Consider the following 11,672-nt stretch of genomic DNA (forward strand, 5'->3'; position numbering starts at 1 on the left):
GGGCATCTGTCTTCATTAAAGCTCAGCCAGTGTGCATGACGGCCACTGAAATGCTGGTGTCTTCACGATTAATGAAGACAGATGACTCCCCCCCAAGGAAGTAAAAAGGCACAAAAAAGAAGGGAGGACGAACAAACGGAAGAGCATGAAAAAAAATTGAAAACACTTTCAAGCAGCTCTGAAAAATCGAGAGCAAAGTTAAGCTGCTTATCTGATCGCTCCGGCTCCTCTTATATTCTTGATTGTTTTTCCACTGTCATATCTGGCTTGGCTCCCTCCACACTTCTCCCACCATACCATGCATACACACCCCACACCCCCACTCCTTTCCACTCTCACACACTCTCTCACAGCAGTAGCAGCCCCCTGGAAGTAGATGAAAATGGACCCCAGTTGTTGTTAGAGTCAGAGCCTTGTCTGAAGTCAGCGGCAGAAGAAGGGAGGGGGGGGAATGAAGTGGATAGATGCAACGAGCAAAAGAGAGAAGAGAACGTTGGCCAGAATATATCTCTGCTTTCTTGAGATTTGTATGTATTATTATTTATTCATACATTTATCTGCTAAATAATTAATCCGCTTACTAATTCATGGCTGTTTGGCTCTGGAGGAATATCATTATCCATCTAGTATCCAGCAGCATAAACAAACCTCTGACCTATGAAGACTGCAGCAGGCCCAGCAAAACTTATTATTAACTAACTGTATTATTAAAAACAGGCAACATTTGTCATTAACTTTTCATGTGAAATTCATCAGACACCTCACTTCTAGTGTTAAACTCATGCTGTGAATAGACAATAAACCAGATAGAGTACATCTGACACGTCACTGTCATCTCTTCCTGTCACTCACCAAAACCTTTTCCTTTTCTAGTATGCAGCACCTGGCAAGGTCAAACCCCAGGTGGCAAACATTGTTACTGAAACTTGACTCTGTGGGCTCAAACTCACAAACTCACCACACAGACGAATACACACAAGCACATTTTTTAAAAACCCAACACACAGTGCATATAATATCATAGCAGAGAATTTTTTTCAGATGGCTGAGCAGCTCAAACTGGCTGTGGGCTAGGAGAGGAGAGGAGAGGAGAGGAGGAGAGAAGAGGAGAGGAGAGGAGAGGAGAGGAGAGGAGGAGAGGAGAGGAGGAGAGGAGAGGATTGTCTCTGTCTTTTCCTGTGTTGCTCTGTAGCCCCTGACAGCAGCCCCCTTGGCCGAGCCCTGAGGGGTAAACAAGCCAGCAATGAGAAAATGAAGGAAGGAGTGACCGAAAGAAAAGGAGAGTGAGAAGAGAGGGGGAAACATGATTGTGTCATAGAAGAATCCAAACAGGATGCCACTTACATTGAACACTGGCAGTGCTCGTCCAAGCAAAGGGGTCCAACCCGGCAAAAAAGGGGTTCGCTTTCCGCAGCATGCATGCACCACGGCTGGTGACATCATAGAGCTGACGGGGGCCCATTCCCAGAGCCTCCATACAGTCGAACATGGTACCCCCCACCCTCGGCAAAAATCAGTGAGAGCCCTCAGTCCTGCCTGTGTCCTACCCTGCTTCCACTGCTCACGTCACTCACTGAAGCAGTGACAAGAGCTCACAGCAGCAACAGCTATCTAGATTCACTACCTTCCTCTCCCTCCCTTCACTTATCTCGCGCTGTCACTCTCTCTCTGCTGTCTTTTCCTTTCGATGCTGGAGTTTTCCTTTTTCCCTCTCAGCTGGAATGCAGATATGGTTCCTGACTGGCTGAGCTGAGCGTGACTCTGACTCTCTCCTCTCCCCCCTGCCCCTGGGTGAGCTGCTCCCAGTCTGCTGTAACAGACCTAAATAACAGCCTCTCGCAGCTCTCGCTGAGCCCCAGACACGGCGGAGTGAACCAACTGCTTTGGCATGACGCTGCAAGAGGGGGTGGAGAGAAAGACAGAGAATGCCAGAGAGGGAGGGACAGAGAGAGAGGAACCCAGGAGGAGGGGAGGTGTAAGGGGCCGTCCAGCAGAGTCTGCACTGGAGTAAGAACTGATCTGGCTGGAGCACAAAACTTTATTCCCCATTCTTCTTGTGCTTTTTTTTGTTTGTTTGTTTGTTTTTTTGAACACACGATTTTTTGTTTTTCATATTTCAGCCCTAAATGCAAACAGTGCCCCCACCTACCCCAACCCCACCGTCTTCCATTCAGATCTGGTCCCTGTCTCTGGCTTTCTTTACATTGCACCTCCCCCAGTTCCCTGCAGTAAATAAGACCCCCTTTCCCCCTCCCTCCCTTCACTGAGCCCCCGTCTCTAATCATAACCATATTAAAGTCCAGCCACTGGCCCGGGCGTGTATGTGTGTGTCAAAAAGAGAGCCAGAGAGAGAAAGAGAAAGAACATTGTGCTGTGGCTGAACCCAGAAACCAGATGCCAGGGTAAATCCCTCCCTCTCCTCTGTCTGTTTGAGGGAACAGAGGATGGGCAGTTCTTTCTGTCGCTCCCTCTGGAAGTGCTTTAACAGTGATGAATGAGGGCTGCCTTGCTCAATCCCCGCAGTGCATTTACACAGACAAATATCTCCAATATACAAACACACCATGTGCTGGACACACTTCTCACAGGTTTACTTGACCTTGCTTGTGATTTATATCTCGACGTAGAAATAGCAAAAGACGTCCAAGGAAGCAGCGTCGATCAGGTTGTTCAAGCAATGATTTTAATGCAGTAAAAAAGCCTCGTGGCAGCTGAATATTTTAGTGGTTGTGGATTCACAGTTAAAACGTATACCCTACACATTTAACCTTCATTATAACAATGGTTTTTCTGTGCACTGATTAAAAAAAACAATTCAGCTTAAAAAATTGCAGTGCCCTGAGAGTGGCAGTGAATCAAAGGAAATCAATGGGCAGTGTGAGGTCAATGAAAAAGCCTGACACTGGTCCTAACTGTTGCTCAGCAGAGGGATGGACTCTGGCTGGGCTAAAGCAAACAGCGTGATACAATGGGAGATATATGATAATAGAATAGCTTCAGTCTGTGAGCTCCTCACATTCATCTCCCCCTGTCAAAGCAGTACAAGTGGTACAGCCCAGCAGGCAAAAAAGACACCATTTCCTGTCAATCTGTGCTGCTGGCTACGCTCTCCATAAACACACAGCGTCCTCCCTCCTCCCTCCTCCTCCTCTGTCTAACACTTCACTCTTTTTCCTGTCTCATGAAAGAAACCATGCTTTCACATTTCTGGCTATTTTGAATGATTTTCATTACTATGTTTATTGGTTTAAAAGCTATTCCTCCAATGGAGACTTCAGGTTTATTTTCTTAAGCTGGCACACACACACACACACACACACACACACACACACACACACACACACACACACACACACACACACACACACACACCTGTGAGTTGAGATTCACACACTCAATCTCGCAAACTGACGCACGTTTAATAGCTCTTTTTATTTCATCAAATAGTAAACAACATCAGTAGTTTTTATGTGCTTCTTCATACAGCTGTCAGGTCATACAGTGAAAGCTTTATGATGGCAAGAATACAACACGGGGACAACAAACTGGCATCTATCAGAGATGCCAATGCTTAGCTGAAGTTTGTTGTTAAAAAAAGGGGGGGGGGGGCACTTTTCTTCTCTCTAGCTTTCCACCCATTTTCACAATAATTCAAAAAATGTCTTGGTCTGGATACATTTCAGATTAAATCATCACAGCCTAGAGTCACATTTTTATGATCCACAAGCATTCTTCTCACACTCGTCTTTCGTCTCCTTCCTGTTTTCTTTTCCTCGCTGCTAGTTTCATACAGCATCCTGGAAACTAAGAACTGGCTAATCCCCCGGTGCTCAAATGTTCTATGTAACATCAGCGCGGTTTGCCAGGGCTGCTCTGTGGGCTGACAAGCTGCAAAAAAATCTATTTCAAATATCATGTGTTCACACTCTTTTGTTTTTAGAGATTTACGAACCCTATCCGGTTCCACTGGTTTTGACATTTCTTTTTACTGTGTTTGAGACTATAATTCAGACCACCAACTCCAGGTTCTCCAGTTATTGGCAAACTACACTGTGAGCTGTGAGCCTTCCAGGGCTTCAGAGGGTTTGCCGAGTGAGTTTAGACATCTAATCTACACATACTCCATACTGCTGCTGACCCAGGCTGGTCCCTGCCTCCCCTTCTCTCCCCTCCCTCCTTCCCTTCCTTCCCCAGCCAGAGAGGCTGAACTCTGGAAGAAACCCCCACTGGGCCACTAACTTTCCCCCAAACTTATCCTGCCCTCCCTTCTTCTCTCCCTCACTCACTGGCTCACAAGTCTCTCCATCTCTCTCCATAATACCCCCCCCACCCCATTTCTCCAAATACTCTCCCCATTTCATCAAGTTCCCTATGGCCACTTTTTCCTGACTGCGTGATTTGTTTTAGTTGACAAAGTTTCTGCTTTTGTTTCAGGTTTTGGAAATGGTTCATTTTCAGTGGCTGCCAACTCACTGGCCACTCCATGTTGACGTCTGCTTTCAATCATGTTTCATTTAAGCGATTAGAACAAATCTGAGCATACGTTTAAAATGTTGAAATAGGTTTTGTTTTTTTAATTACGATTTTATGTGCGTGTCTCACGATTTTATCCAGTCAGCTGGATCTGGTCTGCTTACTGCTCCACGTGTGCTGGAACCCAGTCAGGCTTTACAACTGTCTGACACTCTGATGCCAATTACAGATAAGACGTATACAACACATTGTTGCCACTTCCTCTGTATACAGTCATTCAGGTTCTAGCCAAGCAGTCAACAACGCAATCGTGTGTGAGGTAATAAAGACAGAGGCCTTTGCACTAAACGCAACAGAGTCATTTTGAAAGGAATGTAAAGCTTTTCCATTTCTGATGTGGGCATGTGGGCATGTGTGCAGCGTGCGGACATGCTGAAACAGATTGCTGGTGATGATAGAGACACTGAACACCAGCCCAGGAAGCCTTCCCACCACAGCCAGATTCAGGTTACGCAGAACACGCACACTTAAAAGTGCACACATCCCATTAAGGGTTGTTCAGTAAGCAGAGCAGAGCTTCTTTTTTAAACTAAAAAAGTAACATCAGGCAAAAAAGAAGAGCAATCCTTGTGTTGTTGTCCATTTCATCCATCAATTGCTCCACCAGTCAAAGATCTGACACATGCTAAGGTCTTACACTCGTGGCCATCTTTCTTTTTCACATTTTCTCCCTCCTTCTTTCTCTCGCTCTTTCTGCACTGTCATGATGTTCTGCTACCCATGTTTTCTTGTGAGAAAAAGTGAGATTCGGCCAAAAATGCAAACCCCCGTCTTGTTTTCATGGGCACGTCCTGGACCTGTGTGCCCTCCCACGTCTTCAGAGAAGCCAGCCTTCCTCTCTCGCCATTGCGCAATTTTCATCCTGCACGTGCCCACAAAGACTGTCTGAAAACAGCACCCTCCCACTTTTGATAGTAGCATGTTTATCTTCATCTGTCATCATGTCAGAGCTGTAGTACACTTTGTGGTCCCTCTGTTATCGGCAACCTTTGCTGGCTTTTCAGATGCACACACACACATTTAAGTCCTGCAAAGTTGCAGAAAGTTTCCAGCACTTAGGGCAATCTGGCTCCCACTTGCAGTGTGGGATAATGAGAGGAAATCCAAGGTAAAGGCAGAGGAGAAAAGAGGGAACCGAGCGAGAGAACTCTGAAGTGCATAAGCCAGCGGGGTTTAGGTGGATATCATCATGGAGCAGCAGATATTCTACTTACTATCATTTTTTACGGTGTTGTTGCAGACCTATGCTCCACCAGGAGTCTACAGGAAAACTGATCGTTTTTTACACAAAAAAATCAGCACTACAGAATCAGGGCTAGCGTTAGTGAAAAAATAATAAGTGCAACTGATTGCCAAAAAGGAGTGGAGCACCTGTCATTTGAGGCCTGTGATCGCCTAGGGAGATAAAAGCAGGGATGTCACACAATGCAGAGTTGTTTATTACAGCCAATAGACTCCAGTCTCACTGACAGATGAAGGACAAAGCCAAACAGCGCTGCACATGCTGTCATCACACACAAGTATAGTCCAAAATGGTCCAGTGCTTGCATTGCTAATTTGCTATGAAGATCATGGTCACAGGAGCAGAGATGCCAGCGAGCAAACAGCTATATGAGAGCTTTTTTTGTTTAGGTGTTGACACTCACGGCATTTAGTACCAGAGTCAGAAAGAAGAAGAGCTAATAATGACTTAGTGTGATGATCAAGCACAAGAAAAATTATTTTTGTTATTATTAGTAGTAGTAGCAGAAATTTAACATTATTAGTTTTTCCTTTCCACTGTTGCAAAGTACTTACTCGTCATCTGATTGTTCCGATTTTCACTCTATTACTGTCGAGGTTTTACCAAACAATATAAAGTACATCTTTCACAATTCAGAAGCTGCAGCCAAACTAAGATTATTGTCTTTGGCAAATGAGTGTAGTTCAGTATATCCATCCACCTGCTCACTTTCAATGACCTAAATGATCTGGTATTTGCTTCTTGCATGGTTTTCATTTGGTGTTTGAAGAAACACAATTTATGGGAATTTGTCTGGATCCACTCAAAGGAAAGATCACGGCAAATGAATACAAACTTGAGTTTGTATCCACGAAGAAACATTTCAATGCCGATGAGAATGGATTCTTCCAGAGCGACAATGGTCAAGCAGAGGGGGTGGGAGTGGGGAGCCACAGAAAGGCTTCATGTGGATGAAAATGATGTGAATCATATGCTGTAGTCTTCAACCCAATATAACATCTAACTTGTGACCAAGCTGATAAAACACCACAATCAAATCATGTGTGTATGTTTAAGAGAGAATGTTTTTTTAGAAGAAAGGTTAGTCATCCTTCCTGTAGAATACAAGCAAAAGCATTATAGTGATATGTTGTGACCTAAGCTGTTGAGCCTTACTAATGAGGAAATTTTGTGTTGTGTTTTTCCCTTTAAACCGACACCCAACATAGCAAAAAATGTAATGTCAATTATTTATAGCTGTTCAAACAATGAGAAACACAGATGAGCGTTTGGTTTTCCTGTGTGTGTAGGGAAATATGTACCTACAAGGAAGTATTGGGTTGCGGGGCTGCAATCATCATTTTCATATCCATACATAGATCACTTCATCTTTTTCTCTGCCCCTTGCTTTCATCAGATATGTAGTATGCCCACATTAGCATACACATGTGCACAGAGGCAAATCCTACTAATCCTACTCTACACCACCAAGGCTAGGCTTAAACCCAGCACTTCAACCTTATGAAAATAAATGGAGATTCAATGTGCCGTTTGTGCTCTGCTTCACCTCCAGTGGAGAAAGCTTCACTCTGCTAGCTGACATCGTTCCCTTGTCCCTCGCCTCCATTTAAAGGTTTGCTTTGACGTTCCCTGCCGTACCACATTTCCCACCAAAATGGCTCCTTTACGCAACTCCCTTAGCTCCCTAAGCCAACATGACCTCCTTATGTTGTTTCTGTGTGTGTGTGTGTGTGTGTGTGTGTGTGTGTGTGTGTGTGTGTGTGTGTGTGTGTGTGTGCAACCGCAGATCCATGCATATGTTCCACACTGCTTGTATGCTAATGCTGGTGCACGAGTCCATCATGTCTAACAGACACTTTAAATGAACTGCTATTGCCCTTCTCTCCACCAGAGGCACAAAAGAGCAAAGTGAGCCAGCTTTTACACAGGTTTCAACACGCTATTCATTCCATTCTATTATTACAGTGCTTTTGATTTCATCCCACTGTGATGCAGCTCACAGCTGGGCCTCTCATGGGTTTTCTGTATTCATCACTCAGCATAACCCTACAAATTATGGTATGAATGGAAAGTTTGAGCCCAGCAGAGGACTTTAGATTTTTCGGCCAGGCCATGTGGGCTGAAGGAAATGACCTACTAGCTTTTCAAAACATCCCCACGGCTGAGTCTGAGGCCAGCGCTCTGGCCCTGATTGGTGAAAGCTTAGCGAGGTGTTTCAGGGCTCAGTGACGATGTTATCACATAATAAGAGGCCTTAATGGGCTTCCAACTGTTTGTTTGAAAGGCTCCCGTAATGACAGGGATCAACTGATAACAGCCTCAGCAACACACTGCAGAGAGCCATCAGACCTTCTCACAGATGAACAAACGCCATTGCACGCTTATTCAGATATCAGCAGCTACAGTGGGAGTCTGCAGCACACCCAGGTTGAAGAGAGGCACTGAGGTTTTCTGGATCTTCCATTTATGCATTAAGCAAAAAGAAAAGCTTACTATGCGGACATGTGCAAACACAGTCGGCCCACCCCTTCCCATCCCTCTTCTGTCTCTTCCCACCTCCTTGCAAAACAGGTATTTCCAAAGAACTCTGGTGCCAAGACAGAGCACCGCCATGGGAGGTGCTCTGGCAGGTCAGCACAGTGTGCACATCTAAACAAAAGGTAGGTGTCACCCAGGGTACCTTTCTTACAACAATTACGCAAAAAACTCTAAAGTTGTGCAAGCATGAAGAGCTACTGACTGCACACACACACACAAAGATACACGGTGAAATTTCCACAGTGCTACTCCCTTTATGTGAAAGGTATTTTCTCAGTCTGGCGTACAGACAAGCCTGACAACAATGAGCAGGACTGTTAAGTCAACTCCTGAAGAAGTAGAAGGAGAAGAAAAAGAGGGCCTGGGGAATGTCCAAACCGAGGCCCTTTGTCTTCCCCACTAACATTTAAGAGAGCGGGGAATGAGACTGCTGTCAGCAAAATGACTTGTAACATTCCTTGTCAAGGGATACACCAATAGGATGTTTTAAAAGCAGATAAAAAAAAACAACAGAGAGTTTTCCACTGAGCTGCCAGCATTTAAACTGAACTAAGATGTATTTTTGTACAGTGAAACGCAGAATTAGTCCAGCAGGCAATTCTTTTAATATTCAACTGACAGGCATTTATTTGACATTCAAGCAATAGCTGCAGCTCGTAATGTAAACATAATGAAATAGTAAATTGTGACAGTAAACACCATTCAACCAGCACGGCTATGTTAATATAGAGACACTTAAAAAAACATGTCAGTCTCGACAAATTGAAGCTAACTGTCACTGTGATCCTGACTTGATCTTTGTCCCCAGCTTTTCTCACACTCTGACCCGAAGCTTAAACCAAATAACTGCAGTCCTTAACCCCTGCGAACGATACTACTGCGAGCGTGGATGTGTCAGTACAAGCAGTCGTGTATGAAGCCCCAGTGCATGTGGTTGCCTGCGTCTGTTTGTGCTTTGATACTTGTTTTTGTTTTAAGTCATGCCAGCATAAAAACCATAAAGAATCCATCTGTCAGCGTGGTGGGATTTCATTCTGCGTCAGGGGTATGTTTCTAGTTTTTAGATGAAAGAACTGCTGTGTGTGTGTGTGTGTGTGTGTGTGTGTGTGTGTGTGTGTGTGTGTGTGTGTGTGTGTGTGTGTGGCTTCATGAGAGAGAACCAGACAGAGAGCAAAAGAAACTGAGAGGGAAGAGTGTCTCCGAGTGCATGTTTGCCTGTGTGTATATATATGTGTGTGTGTTTTTGCTGGGTGTGTTCTTGGATTCCACCACACCAGGACATTACCCCCAGGTGCTCGCTCTCTCTCTCTCTCTCTGGTTCTGTGAAAATACCTTGAGGATTAGGTGGGCAGTGGCAGTGAGAAGGAAGAGAGGGGGTGAGGTAGTGATTGACGGCTGAAAGGCTGGAGAGGTGCTCAGGCATGCTGCGGTGGTGGTGGGGGGAGTAGGGGGCTGCACACACAGGCAGGCTCCGCGCTCAGCTGTTGCCACCCACACCCATTATTACTCCTCCACTACCACACACCACCACCACCTGCCGCCCCTTTAACACTGCACCCAGATCAGATTTCAAATAACTTCTGCTTACCTTTACCTCATGGCTTAACCTCAACAAAAGTGCTCATTCTTTTCTCTCGCTCTCTCTTCTGGCATTATTATCATCCGTGAATTATACCGCAGTGGTTCCACACAAGGATCCTCCCTGACCTAGAATCCTGTTGCTGATTAGTGGTTTTGAGACAAGCAGGTGTTTTGAACAACGAGAAATGTACGTCGGCACCGTGCGTTTCATCTTGCTAGTTTTTGCACAACAGAAAAAGACTCTGGATTGCCAACAATCTCCTCTTTGTGCTCTGTTCTCTATACATCATCCCCGTCTCAGCGCTTCAGAATGTAACAGTGCCCCCTATGGTCAAGCATAGAAGTACACAGTTGACAGGGGAACGCTGCTGTGAATCAAGTCCAGTGTCTAGCTCACCTTTCATTTTAATTATACGATCAGTCACCGCTGTCCAAGTCAAATGTTTGAACTGCATTAGTACTCATTTTAACTATTTTGATGCTCAGTACTCATCACTTAATACATAATTCAATGTGTTTTGTCTATAATTACAGACTTGTGCATTATCTGCCTCACAAAAGCTCTGTGAGAGGTCCAGGCACGCACACGCGCACGGATACACGCACGCATCGTGAAGCCAGAGCCAGAGCTTGCGGTCATAACCACACCATCTACAAGCATAAAGCATATAAGGAAACCACAGGAGCAGAGTAATCATTGTACTGATGAAAGTAGACTTTTTCCTCATGGTCTCTTTGGGGGATTTTTTTCTACCACTGGTCCTATATCACAAACAGACGCTAAAGTTTTCCATTTCCACAAAATTACACATAATGTAGTGCAATTTAAATTAAGCCATATTTCCCCTTTTCCAGTAGATGGTGTTTAATGCGACCTGACTAAAAATAAAGTAATGGCCGTATGCATTCTTGGAACTGAGATGGAAAATGAGAGGAAAGGCAAGTCAAGCACAAACACACAGAGTAATGAAAATGACTTACAGAGAGCAGCCATCTCTTTGGGCAGGTCAGCCCCAAATCTCCCAAACAGGCTGCTGTTGGCCAGCAGGTCGAAGGGGGAGTGGCTTCTCATGGAGTTGAAGGGAAAGGGGTACACAGCAGGTGGGAAGCCGGTCATGTGACCCACCTGCTGTTCCCTGTTTGTAGCCATGGCGACGGATCACCCAGGGTCCACAGCAGGCGGCTGGCTGAAGGTAACGGCTCTTTCGACACCTGGAATCCTCCACAAGGCTGAGATGTGTGTCCGTCGAAGAGTCTTAAGACGTGGAGAACGTATGGGCGACAGGGGGCCTCGGAGGTACTGAAGGATAGGTGGACTCCACTTTAGAAGAGTCCTGCTGTCTCTTTTCTGCAGATGAGAGGATAAGAGTAAATAATTTCCTATTAATTTAATTCCACATAAAATATAAGAATAAGTGCTTTTGATTGGCATGAACATGATGATACGATTAGTGTTTTGTTTGATGCTAAGATCTGCTCTAGATTCAACAAACAGGATTCACCTCACATCAACTCTGATTCCATCTGGGTCCGATAATAGTTCATCCACAGTTTTAATGCGAGAAGGATGTGTAAACTTCATACCAACAGGTATGAGCGAATGGGAAGGAAAGAGGAAGTGAGGAAGGATGAGATGGCGAGAACCATAACAGATAGAGAGAAAAAGAATGAGTAGGCTCGGAGAGGGAAAAGCCAGAAAGAAAAGAAAAAAACTGGGACTGGGTGAGGGGAAAAGAAAATAAGAAAGAAGTTTGGAAAAAGTTATAACAGTGAAGAG

The 11,672-nt window shown here is 44.9% G+C and overlaps 1 protein-coding gene across 3 annotated transcripts in view; it reads right to left on the reverse strand.

Annotated features, from left to right (window-relative positions):
* The window catches only part of rarga (retinoic acid receptor gamma a), a 39,067-nt gene that overhangs the window by 14,573 nt on the left and 12,822 nt on the right, over positions 1–11,672 (reverse strand). For 2 of the 3 annotated variants that reach the window (XM_080899095.1, XM_080899096.1), the window contains exon 2: positions 10,877–11,243. In XM_080899095.1, coding sequence (XP_080755221.1) covers positions 10,877–11,045 — 169 coding nt within the window. In that variant the 5' untranslated portion in view covers positions 11,046–11,243. Of the gene's footprint in view, positions 1–1,344; positions 1,890–10,876; positions 11,244–11,672 lie in introns of those variants that run through there. The other variant, XM_080899097.1, reaches the window with a different exon arrangement.

The sequence above is a fragment of the Rhamphochromis sp. 'chilingali' genome (genome assembly GCF_963969265.1).
Source record: "Rhamphochromis sp. 'chilingali' genome assembly, chromosome: 12".
Classification (NCBI taxonomy): Eukaryota; Metazoa; Chordata; class Actinopteri; order Cichliformes; family Cichlidae; genus Rhamphochromis; species Rhamphochromis sp. 'chilingali'.